At 53.8% G+C, this 17008-nt stretch overlaps 1 protein-coding gene across 1 annotated transcript; it reads right to left on the bottom strand.

The window, feature by feature from the left end:
* Positions 1-1292: 1292 nt before the first annotated feature.
* DBH (dopamine beta-hydroxylase) lies at positions 1293-16083 on the bottom strand. The gene is made up of 12 exons (XM_033077146.1): positions 15619-16083; positions 13429-13575; positions 11964-12221; positions 9604-9780; positions 8966-9068; positions 7664-7830; positions 6802-6945; positions 6662-6700; positions 5563-5622; positions 4778-4905; positions 4218-4377; positions 1293-1862 (listed from the first exon to the last, which is right to left on the bottom strand). The coding sequence occupies exons 1-12, from the start codon at positions 16048-16050 to the stop codon at positions 1728-1730; spliced, it is 1950 nt and encodes a 649-aa protein (XP_032933037.1). The 5' UTR covers positions 16051-16083; the 3' UTR covers positions 1293-1727.
* Between the last annotated feature and the right edge of the window lie 925 nt (positions 16084-17008).

The following is a 17008-nucleotide window of genomic DNA, read 5'->3' as shown; positions in this document are numbered from 1 at the left end:
TCTCTTTAGAGCTGATTTCAATTCCTTACCCTCGTGCCACGGGCAAGAGCGTGAACTCTGAAATGCTTTGGTTTTACGGAAAACATTAAAAAACAAGATTGAGATGAATTTTTCTCTTGAATAGGAGGTGACTGCCCTCCCTCTGGCAGGCGGAGGGCAGGGGAGGGGTGGCCACAGTCCTGTTCTGAGTGAAGGAGCATTCTGCCTCCCTGCCAAGCCAGGCATCCACTCTGTGCCTGGAAGATCAGGTTTTGCTTTAAAAAGCCTTTTCTGGTGTGCAGTGCTCTGGCCTGAGGTTTCTCTTACACCCAAGGTGGATGGGAAGGAAATTTGGGGACCACCTGTCCCAGGGCAGCAAGGACAGGCACCAAGCCATGGACTCTCCTGCAGCACCTCCAGCCTCTCTTTTTCTCCTCCTGAACTTTCTCCCTTCAGAGCTCAGCAGCAAAAAGCAATTTATTTTACATTTAGATATTTAATGGAGCAATTTTTCCTGACAAAAGATTTGTCATTCTGCCTTCCCCCCCTCCCCTTTCCCAAACCCCATCCTAGAGGTATTGTTTGTTCCCAGCCATTGGCATTGAGAGAATAATCCCGAGTGTGGAGGAGCGGGGGAAGGAGTGTGGTGGGAGCTGCAATCCCTGCAGGAGGGAGGGGAGTGCTGGGTGGGTGTTGTGGAACCCATCCATCCGTCATCCATCCATCATCCATCCATCCATCCATCCATCATCCATCCATCCATCATCCATCATCCATCCATCCATCCATCCACCATCAATCCATCATCCATCCCTCCTTCCATCCATCCATCCCTCCATCCATCCATCCTTCCCTCCATCCCTCCCTCCATCCATCCATCCATCATCCATCCATCATCCATCCATCCATCCATCCATCATCCATCCATCCATCCCTCCCTTTTTCCATCCATCCATCCATCATCCATCCATCCATCCACTCATCATCCATCATCCATCCATCCATCATCCATCCATCCATCCATCATCCATCATCCATCCATCATCCATCCATCCCTCCATCCATCATCCATCCATCATCCATCCATCCATCCATCATCCATCCATCCATCCACTCATCATCCATCATCCATCATCCATCCATCCATCCATCCATCCATCATCCATCATCCATCCATCCATCCATCCATCCCTCCATCCATCATCCATCCATCCATCATCCATCCATCCATCCCTCCCTCCTTCCATCTCTCCCTCCTTCCATCCATCTCTCCCTCCCTCCTTCCATTCCTCCTTCCATCCATCCATCTTCCATCCATCCCCCCTCCATCCCTGCCACAGCGTGGGGCAGCACCTGTGGAGCCACCCTGAGCTAGACGGGACCGTGGGACACCAGCAAAGCTTTTGTGCTGCTCCCACACATCCCTGTGCTCCGTGCCTCAGTTTCCCTGCGGGCAAACAAGCTCCTTCCCCCCTCCCTGGGGCGGCACAATAGCAAAACCTCGCCGTTATTGTTGCGGGGGTGGGAAGCAGCATTACTCAGAGCCAGCACTGCTAATAACGCACTAAATATAGCGCTTCCCATCCCCGGAGGACTTTGTGAACTCTGCCTGATGAGCTCGAACCCCCTCCGGAGGCAGGGCCAGGGCACACCGGCTGGCACAGGGATGCTCCCCTGGGATGGATGCTCCTGCCTGGAGGAGGGATGGATGCACCGGAGGCGCTGCCCGTGCCGGTGGCAGCACCGCGTCAGTCCCTCCGGAGCTGGCCCAGGTCCAGGGGGATGGGGGCAGCGGGATGGGGCTCCGGGCTGCCCGGGCAGCGAGGGACGCGCTCCCGCAGCCTCTCGGTGATGCTGGGGAGCGGCTGCTTCTCCCACTCGCCCTGCAACAGAGGTCAGCGCCTGAGAGCACGGCGGGTGGAAATTCTCCTCCCCAGAAAAGGGAGGAAGGTGTTGGAGGCTCGGTGTTTCTGTGTGCTTGGAGAAATGACACAAGCTTTAACGTCTGAAGTGGTTTTTAGCCCAAATCAGGGTGTTTTCTCATGAGACATCACTAATTATTCCTAGTGCGGAAGCACCTACACATCCCCTGAGTGGTGCAGACGTCTGAGGTGCTCTGTGTTCCACAAATCCACCACAGCCGGGGAGTTTCCACCCCAAAAAGTGTCACCTGCTGAGTCAGGTGGAGACAGCTCAAACCAGGGAGTCCCACAAGGACAGGACTCTGGAAAATGCCCTGGAAAACCTTACCAGGTACCGGCAGGAATTTTTAGCATGGATGTGCCTGTGGAGCAGGAGGTGCCATGGAGCAGAGCCCCAGGGAAGGGCCCGTGGTGGCCACAGCCAGGACAAATCCCCCTGCTCTGTGCATCCATGGACGATGTCTTGGGGATGCTCCCTGCAAAAAGCAACCTGCCAGGTGCAGGCAGTGCCCGGGGCTGAGCCTGCCGAGCAGGATCTAACTCAGATGTGACACTGGCCTGGCCTGGTGGCCGCTGGAGATGTGGGCAGGGGCTGGGAGGGCACGGGGGGCTCAGCTCCGGGGGGGTGATGCTCTGGCTTGGCTGAGTGTTCATGCGGAAATGTCAGCGAGAGGCTGAGCCACAGCGTGAGCGGGAGGAGGGAGGTCTGGAGAGGAGAGGTAGAGCCGTGAGTCATCAGCGACATGAAAGTGGAATTTATGTCTTCAGCTGAAATTCCTCCTGGTGTGTCAAGAGAAATGGGCCAGAGCCTGCACCAGCAGCAGGAAAACCCTGGGGACACCTGGAGTGGGATGCAGGGACCTTTCCAAAGCTCATGGGGAGTGACCAGAGAGGGGAGAGCTTTGCAGGGGAGCACCAGCTGCAGAAACAACTCCTTTTCTGTGCCCTTATGGCTTAGGGGAGAGTTTAGCATCCTCAGGGTGCTCCTGCTCCAGGGCTCAGCTCCAGCCCCGAGCCCATCTGCTGCAGCGTCTGCCCTGCTGATGCATCCCGAGCCCTGAGCCTGCTTTTGGAGAGATCAAAGGCATGTGGAGTGTCCTGACAGTTGTTGTTTTCAGTGCTCCCGAGTGGAAATGTGAACAGAGAGAGTTTTCTGTGAGCCCTTGGGGGTGCAGGGGAACTTGGGGATGGCACCGTCCCCGCTGCCGCTCTCAAGTGTTACCTTGAGATTTGGTTGGATAATTAACAGCACTCAGTCCCTTCCAGAAATCATCAGATTTGGGATCACTGAACTGCAAAAACACGAGCTTAATTAGAAGCTGGTGCTTTTCTCTTGGCAGAAACAGCATGGAATAAATGAGATGTCTCCAAGCTGGGCTCGCTCTGAAGCACCAGCGAAGCAGAGGCTCCTTCACCCTCACTGGGATGCTCATGACCCACTTTGTGCCAACATTGCCTCTGGTCTGCTCCAATCCCTTCCTGACAGCCCCCAAGACCTCTCTGAAATCAAGGGAGTTGTCTGGGCCATAAATTAAGAGGTTCAAGTCATAATTCTGCTGCTGCACAAAACTTCTGCACCACTTCTGTCCCTGCAGCAAAGCTCTGCATGGCTGAGAGGTGCCTGGTGGCCAGTTCTAGGAAACTGGAAAGGTTTCTGCCCACTCCAGAGTGAAACTTTGCTGAAGGGAATTTGCTGTGGCAGAAAGCTGATGGTTATCCCTGCAGTCAGCTCAGCATCCTCCTGTGCTGCAGGGATAGCACTGGATCCAGGAACAAGGTGTCATCCAAATTTATTACATTGATAAATGGCATTGGAAGCTGATGCCAGCAGTGGTTTTAAATCTTCATCACCATCATCCTGTCCCTTGTCTCTGGGCCTGATTTTATTTTAAAGACCTCCCAGTCCTTTATCCTTCACGTTTTGCTGGATCACCACATTTGGAGGCTGCACAGATGCTGTGCGTAATGAGCTCGCTCTGCTGAGACCTGGGGTGATTTGCCAAAATCCTAAAAACCACCTCACGTTTCTCCTTGGATCTGGCCCTACTTTAACAGTCAGCAAAAGCTGCCTCCAAATCACTTTATGCAAATGCATCTCCTAATTGGATCTGGCTGGGAGCATCCGTGGTGGGCTCCAGATGTATTGTCTAAGCTCAGGGCTGGGCTGGGCTTTGTGTCCTGCTCATGCCAGGGATTTCCAGGCAGCACCAGCCCTCTGCACAGGCCTGCTGGGTTTGGATGTGTCCTGAGCACTGCAGACCCAGCTTTACACGTGGAAATTGTGTTGGGAAGCTTTGGGAGGGAGGCTGTACCTACCGGGAAGCGCACAGCAGAGGATTTGTTGCAGTGCATGGAGATCGGAGCGAAGCTGTAGAGGGATTTCAGCACATCCCTGTTGAAGGTGTTCCAGGGGATGGAGTAAAACTGCTGTGGGACAGACACCTGGGGGCACATGCAGATCTCCTCATCGTTAAACCTGGGCAGAGAAAGGCCATGCTGAAACACAGCAGTGCTGTGCTGGATGTGACCAGCTCCTCCCTGCCTGAACAGTGTCCTGGAACAGCTCAGGGACAGCCTGGAGCAGCCAGCACCTGCAGGACAGGATTTGGGACCAGCCCGTGGGTAGGACACCCTGTGCAAGGTCAGCATCTCCCCTCTCCTCATGGGTGGATGGGCTGCAGCATCCTCCCCTGGCGTGGAGCATCAGGTTTTAAGGAATATTTTACATTTATGCACTTGGCCACACGCTGACTCTTGCTGAGAAGAACTGCTCTCCCTTCCTGGTGGTTCTCACTACAGAGCCATCCTCAAAACCCTGGGTTTGCCTTTTGTCCCAGTGGTCCCTGTCCCCCCAGCCCTGTGCAGGGGCTCTTTACCTGTTCACAAGGCTGAAGTACCGGTGCAGGTAGCCTGGATCCACAGCGCTTTTGCACAGCTCCAGCTGGGTCTGGGGGTAGTAGTGCACGTAGTTCACACACATCTCCTCCAGGATGCCAAACCCTCCCTGTGGCACAGGCAGGAAGGTGGTGGAAGCAGGGTCTGGCTGTGCCCTGCTGGGGTAGCACAGGGGCAGGAGGGCACAGAGCTCACACCTCTGGGTGCACACTCACATGGGTCTGTATCTAAAATCTCTGTCTATCTCTATATCTGGATAAAAGATAGGGATGAGATTATAGAGACAGAGATTACAGGTGTTCACACCCCTTCAGGTGCATGGCATGGGCAGCTCTCTGCTTGTCTGCCCTCTGTGCAAGGACAGACTTCCAGGCTAGACTGTGTGGTTTACATTAAAATGCAGATTTCCTATAATCCCTCTGCTATATTTAGCCTTGTCCCTGTTGATTGTACCTCTGACAGGCTCTTTTAAGGATTTTTTTTTTCCCACTGCCTATGTAAGGAAATAACATGCACTGTCAAAAAATACCACTTCTCTTTAATTACAATTAATCCCTGGTGGAACAGTTTGTGATGGGAATTAGAGTGACACATGCTACTTCACAATTAGCACCTTCACATCCCCTCTGCAGGCAGCAGAGCCTTGTGAGTTCCCTCCTTCCCACCCTCCCTTTGCTCCTGGCTGTGATTCAGCCTGGCTTCGTGCAGGGGTGCCCCCAACCCACCCTGGTCACCCCCAAAGGAGGGGAGCTGGCCCTGCACTCACCACGGTGGCTCTGCTCCGATCCTCAGTGTTGTACGTGCAGGTGGTGATGAGTTCATCGCCCTGGGGGGGTCAAACATGGGAAAATTTAGGGGTTGGGGAGGGTTCCACATAGAAATCTCTGCTCCCCATACCAGGAACACTGGGGAGTGCTGCACCTCCAAATCTCTGCTCCCCATACCAGGAGCACTGGGGAGTGTTGCACACAGAAATCTCTGCTCCCCATATCAGGAGCACTGGGGAGTGTTGCACACAGAAATCTCTGCTCCCCATATCAGGAGCACTGGGGAGTGTTGCACATCCAAATCTCTGCTCCCCATACCAGGAACATTGGGGAGGGTTGCACATAGAAATCTCTGCTCCCCATACCAGGAGCCTGCAGCCCCACAGGAGTCCTTGCTAAACCTGCATCCCCTGCGGAGATTCCCCAGGGCTGCATCCCAGGCATGGTGTTTCCTGCTTTCCTCGCTTTTTAAGAATTCCTGCAGGGTTGAAAACACCTTTAAACTGCGCTTAGGCACGAGTTTGAAGTGCCAAATCTGAAGCTGACTTGATGGCACAACATCCTCCCTGGCACAGTCAGTGCTGAGGAGCAGGGGGACACCCAGGGCACAGCCCTGGGCATGGCTCCCGTGGGTGCTGAGTGCTTTGAGCAGCCTCGTGGGGCACAGCAGCTCCAGAACTGCCCTGAGATTTGCAGTCAGGTCCTTCCCCAGCTGGACAGCCCTGGGGCAGGTTCCACCCCTGATTTCCCACCCACTCCCACTCTGATGCTGTCTCTTCCTCTCCTTCCACCAAGCAAGGACAGAGGGCACCAGCATGGTTCATCCTCCCCCCCGAGGAGCCTCCCTCTGCCAGACGAAGCCCAGATAAATGAGGAGCCTAATTTAGCTCCCGGCTGCCCACACACCATTTCTGTGCCATACCAGAGGGGCCCTGCCTGTCCCCAAAGTATCTGCGTGGAGATGGCAGATATGACCCAGGGACCCTCACTCCAGCCCCCCTGGGAGTCCCCAGATGGGATGGGGTGATGGAAAGAGGCAGGGCACTCAGGGCTGTAGGGTCAGGACGTGCCCTTTGGATGGATTTTGGACCAACTCACCGGAAAAACCGCGACCACCTCCTTCAGCATGCGGATCTCCTGGGAGGGGAGGGAAGGGGACACATCAGAGCATCAGACACATCAGTGCCATGGCACTGTGCCCAGGGCTGTCCCCCAGCCAGACCCTGCAGCCCCTGTACCTGGAAGTGAGGGCTGTAGTGTGTGTCAGCATTCACAACCTGCTGCTCCCTCCCGTCCCGGGACAGCACCGTCACCACCTTCCTCCCTGCCAGGTGTGTGTGCAGCTGGGAGGCGAAGATGCGGATGCCAGCAGCGGGCAGAGCCTGGGGGAGGAAGGAAAGAAGGAAGGAAGGAAGGAAAAAAGGAAGGAAGGAGGAAGGAAGGAAGGAAGGACAGCTCAAGCCCCCGTGGTCGGCCCTGTCCCCCTCCCCACCATCACATCCCCGTGCTGGGAGCTCGCTGTCCCTGCTCTGGCTCTCACAGGGGGTTTAGGGGATCACTGCTCCCCTGGAAAAGCATCTCAGTGAGATCCCTGCAGAGGGACAAACCCTCATTGGTGCCAAACCAAGGCTGCAGGGCAGCAGGAGCAGCTGAGCCAGACCCTCCTTCCTTCCCTGCCCTCATTAGCAGTGCCTCAAATGATTCCTTGTGGGAAGCCCCCCAAAAACACACACTAGAACTTCCCTGGGAGAGCAAGGTGGGCCCTTTGGAACCATCTTTGAGAGAGCTCTTGGCAAGATCCCCGGGAGCAGGAGCCAAATTTCGCATCCCTGTGAGGGAAAGCACCACGGGGACACGGGCAGCTCGGCAGGGAGCTCGGTGGGAATGGTACCCAGGGAGCTGGAGCAGATGGCTCCCCAGGAGAGCTGCTTCCAGGGGGATCCAGCACATCCCAACCAGCTGCTCTCTGTTTATTGTACACAGAAGATTTTTCTTTCCAGCACTACCTCACAGTGAGTTTAGAACTTCAAATTAGGAGCCTGGAGCCAGGAAAAGGCACGGGGAACCTTTCTCCTCTGAGGTGCAGGGACAGGCACTCACCAGCTGGGTGCATTTATCAGTGCAGTATCCTGTGAGGATGAAGCTGTCCTCTCCAGGGGGAATGGCCATCACTGGGCTGTACACCAAGCCCAGCTCCATGATTCCAGCATCATAGGGACGAAGGGTGGCCGTGTAGTAGAGCCGGATCCCCGAGGAGTCCCGGCGACCTGGTGGGCCAGGGGACAAGGACAAGTCACTGCAGGGACAGGGTTAAAAGCTGAAAAACAAGGAGAGGTGAAAAACGATGCTGTGCTGCCATGGGGAGCCTCTCACTCCCAGCTTCCTTCATCTGTTTGAAATTGTTTTGAATCCTACAGATTTTCATGCAAGTGTTCACTGAGTGGCCCCAGATGCACCTGGCTCCCTGCTGAGGGCACTGACCTGAGGCTGGACTGTGCCAGGGGTGCCTTTGGAGAGCCCACAGCAGAAGGACAGAGCAGGGGATGCTTTGGAGAACTCCCTCAGGAATGTGCCTCATTGCAGCTTCTCTAAAAACCACATCCCAAAATCCCAAAAGGCCACGCAGGCAAAGGGAAAGAGCGGGGTCAATAGGTCAGGAGGGGTTCAGGCCAGCTCTGAGCTCCCTGTCTCCAGGCTGGAGCCCACCCAGGGATAAGAATAACGGGGGAGACACTATTGGTTAACACGCAGGAGCAGATAAATGATGGAAGACGTGAACTCCGTATTTATAGCCATGTTTCTTCTCAAGTTGCCGAATGTGCTATGATTGATGCACGGTACATATGCTCTGGCCTCCTAAAAATATCCTTGGGTAGTCAAGAAGCTGCTTGTTTTTATGTTAATGAAGAAACTGGGTTGTTTGGAATCCTTCTTTTTTTTCCAATGTGTCTCCTGACAACGTTATCGAAGCAGGAGAACAGGAACACAACATCCACATCCCCCCTCCCAGCCTGGTCTCTCTGGTGACTTGGCACTGCTGCCACTCCTGCTCTGAGCTCAGACCCAGCCCCACACCTCGTGTGGAAACTGGGGGGGGCTCCTGAGACAGCCCAGCTAAATCCTGGTGTTTCCCTGCATCACATCCTTGCAGGAGCTCTGTCAGGGCAGTTTTCTGCCTGCAGGTTCCTTTCCCAACACCCTTCCCCACCTCTGGGCATGCACTTCAGTGAGGATGACTCTGCTGAGCAGCACGGTGGGGATTTCATGTGTTCTTCCTGCAGGGGCAGATCTGGGCCATGATTTAGGGCCAGGGGCCTCCCCAGAAGGTGTCAGAGCTTCCCTGGCATTTCCCTGCCGTGGTCTAGCAGGTAAAGCAGTGGGCAGCAGCACCCAGCCCCTCACCTTTGAACACCAGGGGATTGTGGTAATGGATCTCCAGACGCAAATATCTGGAGGAGCCTGGGCCACCAAAGGCTAGACCTGCTTCTTCAGGGTAATAGAAAGCCTGGAAGCAGAAGGGAGGGTGTTAGGGGTGGCTTTCCTGGGAACAAGGCTGGAAAGCTGAAGGGAATGTGCAGGTATAATCCTGAGGGATGGGGCTTGTGCCCTTGGCTGTGCTTGGAGAGCTGCCCTTGCTTCCAAAAGCCTCTCTCATTCCACATGAGTGGCACAACACCTGAGTATTGTCACAGATCATAAAATACCCTGAGTTGGAAGGGAGACCCACAAGGATCATCAAAACCCAGCGTGAATTCCAGCCCCAGGAATCCCACAAGTGCCTGAGAGCCTTGTCCAAAAACTCCTTGAGCTCTCTCAGGCTCAGAGCCGTGCCCACCCCAGTGTCCCACCCCACTGATTTATGGCACCAAAGAGGAGGAGGAGGAGGGCTGGGGGGAGGAAGGAAACCCAACACACCCAGGAAGGGCTGGGAAGGTCAGACAGCCAAACCCCAGCAGGGAACAGGGCGAGGATGGGGAAGGTTTGGGAGGCAGCAGCACAGTTGTCACCCATGGAGGGGACATGTCCCTTGTCACACCCACCTGTGCCCCCATGGCCCAGGCTGCCAGCACGTGCCTGCAGTAGTTGAGCCTGTCTGGCTTCATTTTGGAGTCGCAGGGCCCGTTGTAGTGGGGGAAGGTGTCGAACTCGGCCGTGCACTGGAACACCTCCATGTGGTGGACGAGGGCCTCGTTGCCCGCCGTGACCACTGGCTCGTACTGCAAAGCAGGCCCGAGAGAAGAGGGAAGCCTTCAGTTTAAATTTCATGGTTTTTTTCAAATGCTGTACTGCCTTGGTGTGTGAGTCTGAGCTTCACATAAAGTGTTAGTAAGTTCTCCTCACGGCTCAGTCACACAAAACAATCCTTTTCCAGCCCCAGAACTAAGGACAGCCTGAGGCCCAAAATGTGCAAACAACAGAGAGGTGAGGAGAGCAAACAGGGAGGATGTGACTGCATACTCTTCAATTAACCCCAAGATGGAAATGGACCAAAACTTATAAAAGTGTGAAAACTCATGACTGGCCATTCATCTTGGGTCTATCTTGGGCAGAGCCCCAGCAAGGCTCTTGTACTGCCCAAAGTGTATCCTTTTAATAAACCTCTACTTTAATCTCTTAACTCTGTCTAGCCACTGTTCCAGGTCAGCCTCTCAAGGCACCAAGAAGACACACTGAGATCCCATCCCTGGGGCCAGGATATCTGTGACATCCAGGAATATCTGTTTGCTGGCCTCAGTTTGTGCCACAGGCCTGAGGCTCCAAGGGCCAAGAGCTTTCACCTCATATTTTGGTTATGGCACCTGGGTGCTTCAAAAGGGAAACAACGTGTTTTTAGTGCTTAAGGAGCATTTAGGTCAGTTGTGGAAATATTTAATTTCCTGGCTGGCTTAGGGGCCAACCCAGAGCCCACCAGAACCCACAGAGAACCAACTCATCCTTTCTCCAGCAGACATAGACCAGAAGATCTTGGTCAGTTTGTGATGTCTGAGTCCTTCACCAGTTTTGCAGGGCTGAGGTGGCCCTGGGGATTTTTTTTTCTCAAAAGAGAGTCCTGGCTGTGTTGTTGGATCTCTGCCTGCAGCTCTTGGGTTTTGTTTCTACCCCACAGCTGCCTGGGGCACGGGGAAGGGGATTTGGGGCAGAGAGAATGACTCAAGCCTGAGGAACATCTCTGGCTAAAAATGCCAGCTGCAGAAGTGATCTGCAGCAGCGGGAAGGTATCAGGAGTTACACACTTCTTACTTACACACAGATGATTCACTTCACACCATCTGTCAGAGAGAAACAGAGAAAATCCTCCTCCTGAGCCGTCTCTCCCTTGGAATCACGGAGCGCTCAGCACTCGAGTGGCTGAAGCTTTTCCTTCTCCCCGTGCTCTGGTTCTGACTCTGGATAAGCCAGGTCACCTCCTGAGCCACCCCCACACCTGCTGAGCCCTCTCCCAGCAGCTCCTCCTCTCCTCAGGGCTGCCAGCAGGTTTCTGCTTTTTCTTTGCAGGAGATGGCCCAAGCAACACGTCTGGGCAATGCCCACAAGTTGCATTTATGTCTCTAAGTCTCCTTTTTTGGATTAGGCCTCATCTTTTAGGAGCCAGTTCCCATCCTGGCTGGCTCTGCCCTGCTCTCACCAGCCCTGTTCCTTTGTTTCCTGTGGTTTTATGCTCCTCAAGGCTCTCTGTGTGCCAAAATCCTGCTGTGGGTCTGTTTGTTCTGCAAGGAGTCAGCTCTGAGCCTGCCCTGGAACCTGCTGGATGTGCCAGGTGGGAAAGCATTACCTGGTCCCCTCCTGCTGAGACACTCTAGGAGACATGAGGATGCTACTGAGTGATGGGATGGACCTGGAAGAGGTTTTGGGACCACATTTGGAAAGATGTCAGGGTCTGAAAGCCTCCCTGTGACATGGAATTTGCAGGATGTGAACACAATTCCTGACCCAGCCTGGGGAAAGCAAGATGTGAACACACACAATTACTGACCCGGCCTGGGGAAAGCAGGTTGTGAACACACACAATTCCTGATCCAGCCTGGGGAATGCAGGTTGTGAACACACACAATTATTGATCCAGCCTGGGGAAAGCAGGTTGTGAACACACACAATTCCTGACCCAGCCTGGGGAAAGCAGGTTGTGAACACACACAATTCCTGATCCAACCTGGGGAAAGCAAGATGTGAACACACACAATTCCTGATCCAGCCTGGGGAAAGCAGGTTGTGAACACACACAATTACTGATCCAACCTGGGGAAAGCAGGTTGTGAACACACACAATTCCTGACCCAGCCTGGGGAATGCAGGATGTGAACACACACAATTCCTGACCCAGCCTGGGGAATGCAGGTTGTGAACACACACAATTCCTGACCCAGCCTGGGGGAAGCAGCCCTCTTCTCCTGCCCCTTACCATGATAATGTGGTGTTTGGGGAAGCCCTCTGGCAGTTCTGCCATGTAACACCAGTAGGTCGTCTCCTGGCTGGGAATGACAACATCTGGGGCTGTTATCTCCATGGTCTTCATGTCACTGGGCAGCTGAGGGATGCTGATGTTGGGTTTCAGCAGCTGCACCCTCTGCAGCCCCCCGTGGAGGGCAGAGATGTTGATGGCTTGCAGGGAGCGCACGGGTTTCTCCAGGATGCCGTAGATGAGGTGCACGGTGCCATCCTGAAGCCAGAGCAGAATGCATCAGTGGGGTTTTCATGCAGAACAGGAGCTGCATGGGCCATCAGCACCAGCACTGGTGGCATGAACCCAGAAATGGGTCTTGTGATCCCACCCTGCCTGCAGCAGGAGCTCACTCTGCTGTGCTGTCCCAGGAAAGCTCTACATTCCAGCTGATGTGCTTATTGAGCATTCCCCACCAGGTGGGAGAGCCTGAAAAGTTTTTTCTATCAATTCCAAAAGGGTGGCACATCCTCCCTGCTCCTTCCCAGCCCCTCATGAGCTCCAGGCTGGGACAAACCCATCAGTGCAGGGCTCATCCCTCCCTGCAGCCCAGCCTGGGGGGTAACAGCAGACACAAAACTCATCCCTGAAGTCCTCCCTTTTCTCCCAGCTTCTTTTCAGGTGGAAGGTACCACAAGAAGCTCTGATGAAAATCTACTGAAAACAGGAACGCTGAGAGCTCTGGACAGGAGATGAAGGAGAAAGGAAAAAGGGAACAATCTTTTCTTAAAGGATCAGAGAATAAAGACCAGCAAGTGTTTTCGTGGTTCACACACAGATTGTTCCCTCCAGGGCTCTCAGTGTTTTGGCAGACACTTCTCACCACAAGAGAAGCTTTTGAACACCAGCAGCAAAAACTCGAGGACACTCTGTGCCCACGTTGGCTCTAAAATATCCTGCCCACAAAAGCTTTCATGTGAGATGAGCCTTGCACACATTCCTGCTGCAGTCAGGGGCTGTAGCTGAGACCCTGAGCTGTCTGACACCCCACACTGGGAAGGATTATCCAAAATCCCAGCTCAGAGCAGGACTCAGGAGCGTGGAGCAGCACCTCTGTTTGCTGTCCCTTTGTCCCAGCTCCTGTCACAGCCTCCTGTTTGCCTCCTGTTGATACACCAACCCCTCTTCGTAACACTCCCAACAGTTGGCTCCAGACTGCCGAGCAGTGATGCAGGAGGGATTTATTTAGACCCAAAGCATGTTCAACAGGAGCTGATGATGCAAACGAGCTAAAAGCTACACTTGAGAGAGCTTTTCAAGGGGTTGTGAATAGATGGTGCCAAACATTACTCATGGGCCAGGGCTGGCATCTGTAACTCACTTCCTCCTTGCCTCACACAGCACCAACACCTGATGCTGTGCCCAAACAGCACAGCCCTGCAGGACGGGGCTGGAGCTGGCAGGGATGGGGCTGGGGATGCCATACCTCTATCAGGTAGTCCTTGGGGTCACAGGTGCTGAAGGCTCTTCTGAAGAGGAGGTAGAGCCCCTCAGGAGCCCGGCGAGCCCCGAGGAGCTGGTAGTCCTGCTGGGAATCCATGTGGAGCTGCCCCTTGGCATCACTCCAGGCATCCTGGGAAAGACAGAGCAGCCTGCTCAGCCAGGAGGGACCTCCACACGTACCACAGGTCCTCCTCCTGTCCACCCTCAGCACCCCAGAGCTGCAGGAAACCTCTGCTTTGGCTGCTCCATGCCTACCTGCAGCATCTCCTGGGCAGATCCATGCTGGGATGGCCTCTGCCACAGGATCTGGAGCTCAAGAGCAGGGGAAACACCTGACCCAGCACTAACAGTGTGCAGAAAGGCCTGTAAAAACTGGGATGTGAGTGGGGAAAGGTCGGGAAAGGAGGGAGGGAGGAGAGCCCCCAAGGACACTGAAGGTGTGTGCTGTGTTTTGGGTGATTTGTCTTGGGGGGACCCTGTGGAAGGGGCTGCTGGGCTCTCCAAAACCCTTGGCACAAACCAGCCTCCCTCAGTTTAAGATCAGACCCTTGCTGGGATGTAATGTCAACCCTAGAAATTGCTGCCCCTCTGCAAAATCCTTAATTTTTTGCGGTCAGATTGTTCTCTCCCAAAAACCGCTTGCTGTAGAGGATGGTGACAAAGCCACCCCAAGAAGCAAAGCAGCAGGGTACTCCTGTGCCTCAGGGTTTGAAGGTTTGGAGCATAAAACCCTGTGATAATTTGGATTTGAGCAGGGTTGTTTCTTTGATCTTTTGTTTCTCCTGTGGGTCTCGTGTTTAGTCAGAAAAGGCACCCAGGAAGTAGCTGGCTTTATGTACACAAGTGGCACTGGTTCTCTTCTCTTGGGAGGAAAAACCAGAAGAAAAAGGATAAAGCAACTTGGCATCATCTCAGCCAGAACTATAGAGTCATATTTCCAGAACATATTGTCCTTAGAGGGGGAGAGGGAAATCAGCTCCGTGGAGCTCGCATGACATTTGTTCCTGTAGGAATACGGAGCGCAAGTTAATCTCATAGTACATGGGGGGCTGAACAAATTTGGATCTTTTTAACAGCCAGCACACTTATCCAGAAGAAAAGCTGCTGGGAGAGAGAAAACCAGGGCTGGAGAGATTTATTGAGATCTGCTTGCAGGATGCTGCTCAGCACCAAGCGAAAGAGAAAACCCGAGCGCTGCCGGGCGTTTCATTCAGTGCTCTTTGTCTTTGGGCAGATTAGAAATGATCCTTTATGTTTTCTTGACATGATGCTGTGAAATCCTGGAGCATTTGGCCCACCACAGATCCTGAAAGGCTGGAAATTAGCAGGAAAACAGCGCAGATAATAAACCCCTTCTCTTCATGCTTTCATTGCACTGCGGATCTCATTGCGGCTGATTGCGAAAGAATGTGTTTTATGGTTAATTTGAAGTAAGCAGAGAGGTAAAATTTAACTCACTGGAAAGCCTCACACGGGCAAAAAATGAGAATTGCTTTCTGCAGCCAAGCACAATCACAATCAGCTTGATGTGGTGGGCTGGGGATAGGGCTGGAAAAACCACCCAGACAGGAGCCCAACAAACAGACAGAGGCAGGAAGGACGGGGTTTGCAGCAGCAAACAACACAACTGGAAATCAGTTCTCCCCACACTCCCATCTACATATCACCCAAATAGATTTGCATCTTTAATTTCTCACAGCACCCAGGCTGTCCTGTTATCCTGTGGATGTAGCTCTCAGCTGGGCTCTTCCTGCTGGCAGGAGCAGCCTCTCTGCCTGGTGACTTTTGCCCTGTCTCAGAGTCATTAATGGGAGCTGTGGTTAATTTTTAATGTGACTGGCAGCAGCACATAGTGAAGCAGGGTGTTGATGCATCCTCTGTGTGTGTCCTTGCAGCTAAACACATCAGAGAAACCCAGCTCCTGGTTCCCTCAGCCTTGCTGATGTGCTGCTGTGTTTATTCTTTTCACTTTTGGGATAATTCCCACGCCAAACCCCCCGTGTGGATCTGATCTGTGGGGTCCTCTGGGGTAGAAACCCCCCAAGACCTTCTGGACCTTGAGCAGAGGGGCTGGCCCAGCGTGTGCTCCACCAAACCACGAACCAGACTCAGAGAGCTGCACTGACAGGGAGGGAACCCCAAAACCATCCATGCAAACCCTCAAGTGACTCACCCCAAAGTAGGAGTTGTGCCCATCGCTCCAGAGCACGACCAGGTCTGCGTTCTCAAACTCGCCCCTGTCCGACATCCCAAAGAGGAGCCCAAACCGCAGCTCCCTGATGAGGAGCTGGAAGTGCACGGCTTGCTCGGGGTAGCTGACATTCCAGGAGAGCTCCAGCAGCCCCTGGGGATCCAGGGGCACCTTGTAGGGGAAATCAGTCCCACGGGGCACCGAGCCCTGCAGGGCCACCACCAGGATGACCAGGAACGCGGCCACCATGGTGAAGTACATGGATGCCACCTCCCTGAGCTTGAGGCTGGGGCAGGAGCAGGGCTTGCTCCTGGAGTTCTGCATCCTGCCAGGACGGCACCCAGCGCCTGGCCGTGCCCATTTATGTGCTGGCCCTCCTGGGCAAGCTGGGTAAGTGATACTCTTTAATTGCATTTAGTTGTTGGGAAATTGGACTGGTGTATTGACCCCCCCTGTCAGCTCCTGGCCAAACACTTGTCATCTGCTGTCTGCCCTTAATTGGCTCTAATTGCACATGGACATTATCAATAGCAATTGGGTTTGACTGGGCTGATGTGATTCGCTCTTAAATCTTCCTTAGTGGCTGGGGAGGGCTGTTTGCTCACAGGCTGCTCTGGCTGAGCCCTCCTGGACATGCTCTGTGCTGCTCCTGGTGCCTTTGGCCTGGGTGTCCAGCCTAGGATCACCCCAAAGGTGGCCAGGCATGAGAACAAGGGACCCTGAGCCTGGTCTGAGCTCCCAGGCATTAAATAACACTGACAGGGTTTGATGATTTCCCTGCAAAGCTCAGTGCCAGAGGAAATGCTGATTTCCCTCAAACAGCAAGGAAAGAGATGTCTCCTCTCCCTCTCCTCTCGTTTTTGGCCTTTGTGGGATTTAATTCTTTTCAAACCCAGCTCCTCTCCCACCCCACTTTGCATCATTGAAGCCCCCACCTGCCTAGACCACTGGATAAATTCAATATTTGCTATTTCTTTGTAGCAGCTGGGACTTTGTCTCTTTTAAATCCACCTTTAGTCTCTCACCCTCCCCTTCCCATTTGTTTAAAGTCTGATGGATTCTCTTTCGGTTATTAACTTTCCCACGTTAATTGGAATTATAATGAAGTGCCTGCAGCTCTTTGATGCGCACACACATCGCCTGGCTTCAGCCTGCGAGTCGGTGGCGTCGTTCCATTAATGCCACCTCACCTGCCGGGCATCGCCCTCGGGTCCCCTCCGGAGCTCGGGTTTCACTCCTGCTCCTTGCAGCAATGTCACAGGGGCAGATCCGCCTCTCCCCAGCCCCGAGTGACGGGAGGAAATGGATTCAGCTCGGCGTTTTAATGAATCATCAATGTGAGCACCTCGGTGAGGTTTTACTGTCCTGAGAC

The sequence above is a fragment of the Catharus ustulatus genome, chromosome 21 (assembly GCF_009819885.2).
Source record: "Catharus ustulatus isolate bCatUst1 chromosome 21, bCatUst1.pri.v2, whole genome shotgun sequence".
Lineage (NCBI taxonomy): Eukaryota > Metazoa > Chordata > Aves > Passeriformes > Turdidae > Catharus > Catharus ustulatus.
This window is presented reverse-complemented; position numbering and strand designations above follow the sequence as displayed.

Bases quoted from the DNA above. Each gene is read 5' to 3' on its own strand.
- DBH (XM_033077146.1), bottom strand. From the start codon at position 16,050: ATGCAATTAAAGAGTATCACTTACCCAGCTTGCCCAGGAGGGCCAGCA. The intron at 13,576-15,618 runs GTGAGTCACTTG...TGTCTTTCCCAG, and splicing joins GGCACAACTCCTACTTTGGG to GATGCCTGGAGTGATGCCAA. The intron at 4,378-4,777 runs GTAAAGAGCCCC...TTCTCTGCCCAG, and splicing joins TACTTCAGCCTTGTGAACAG to GTTTAACGATGAGGAGATCT.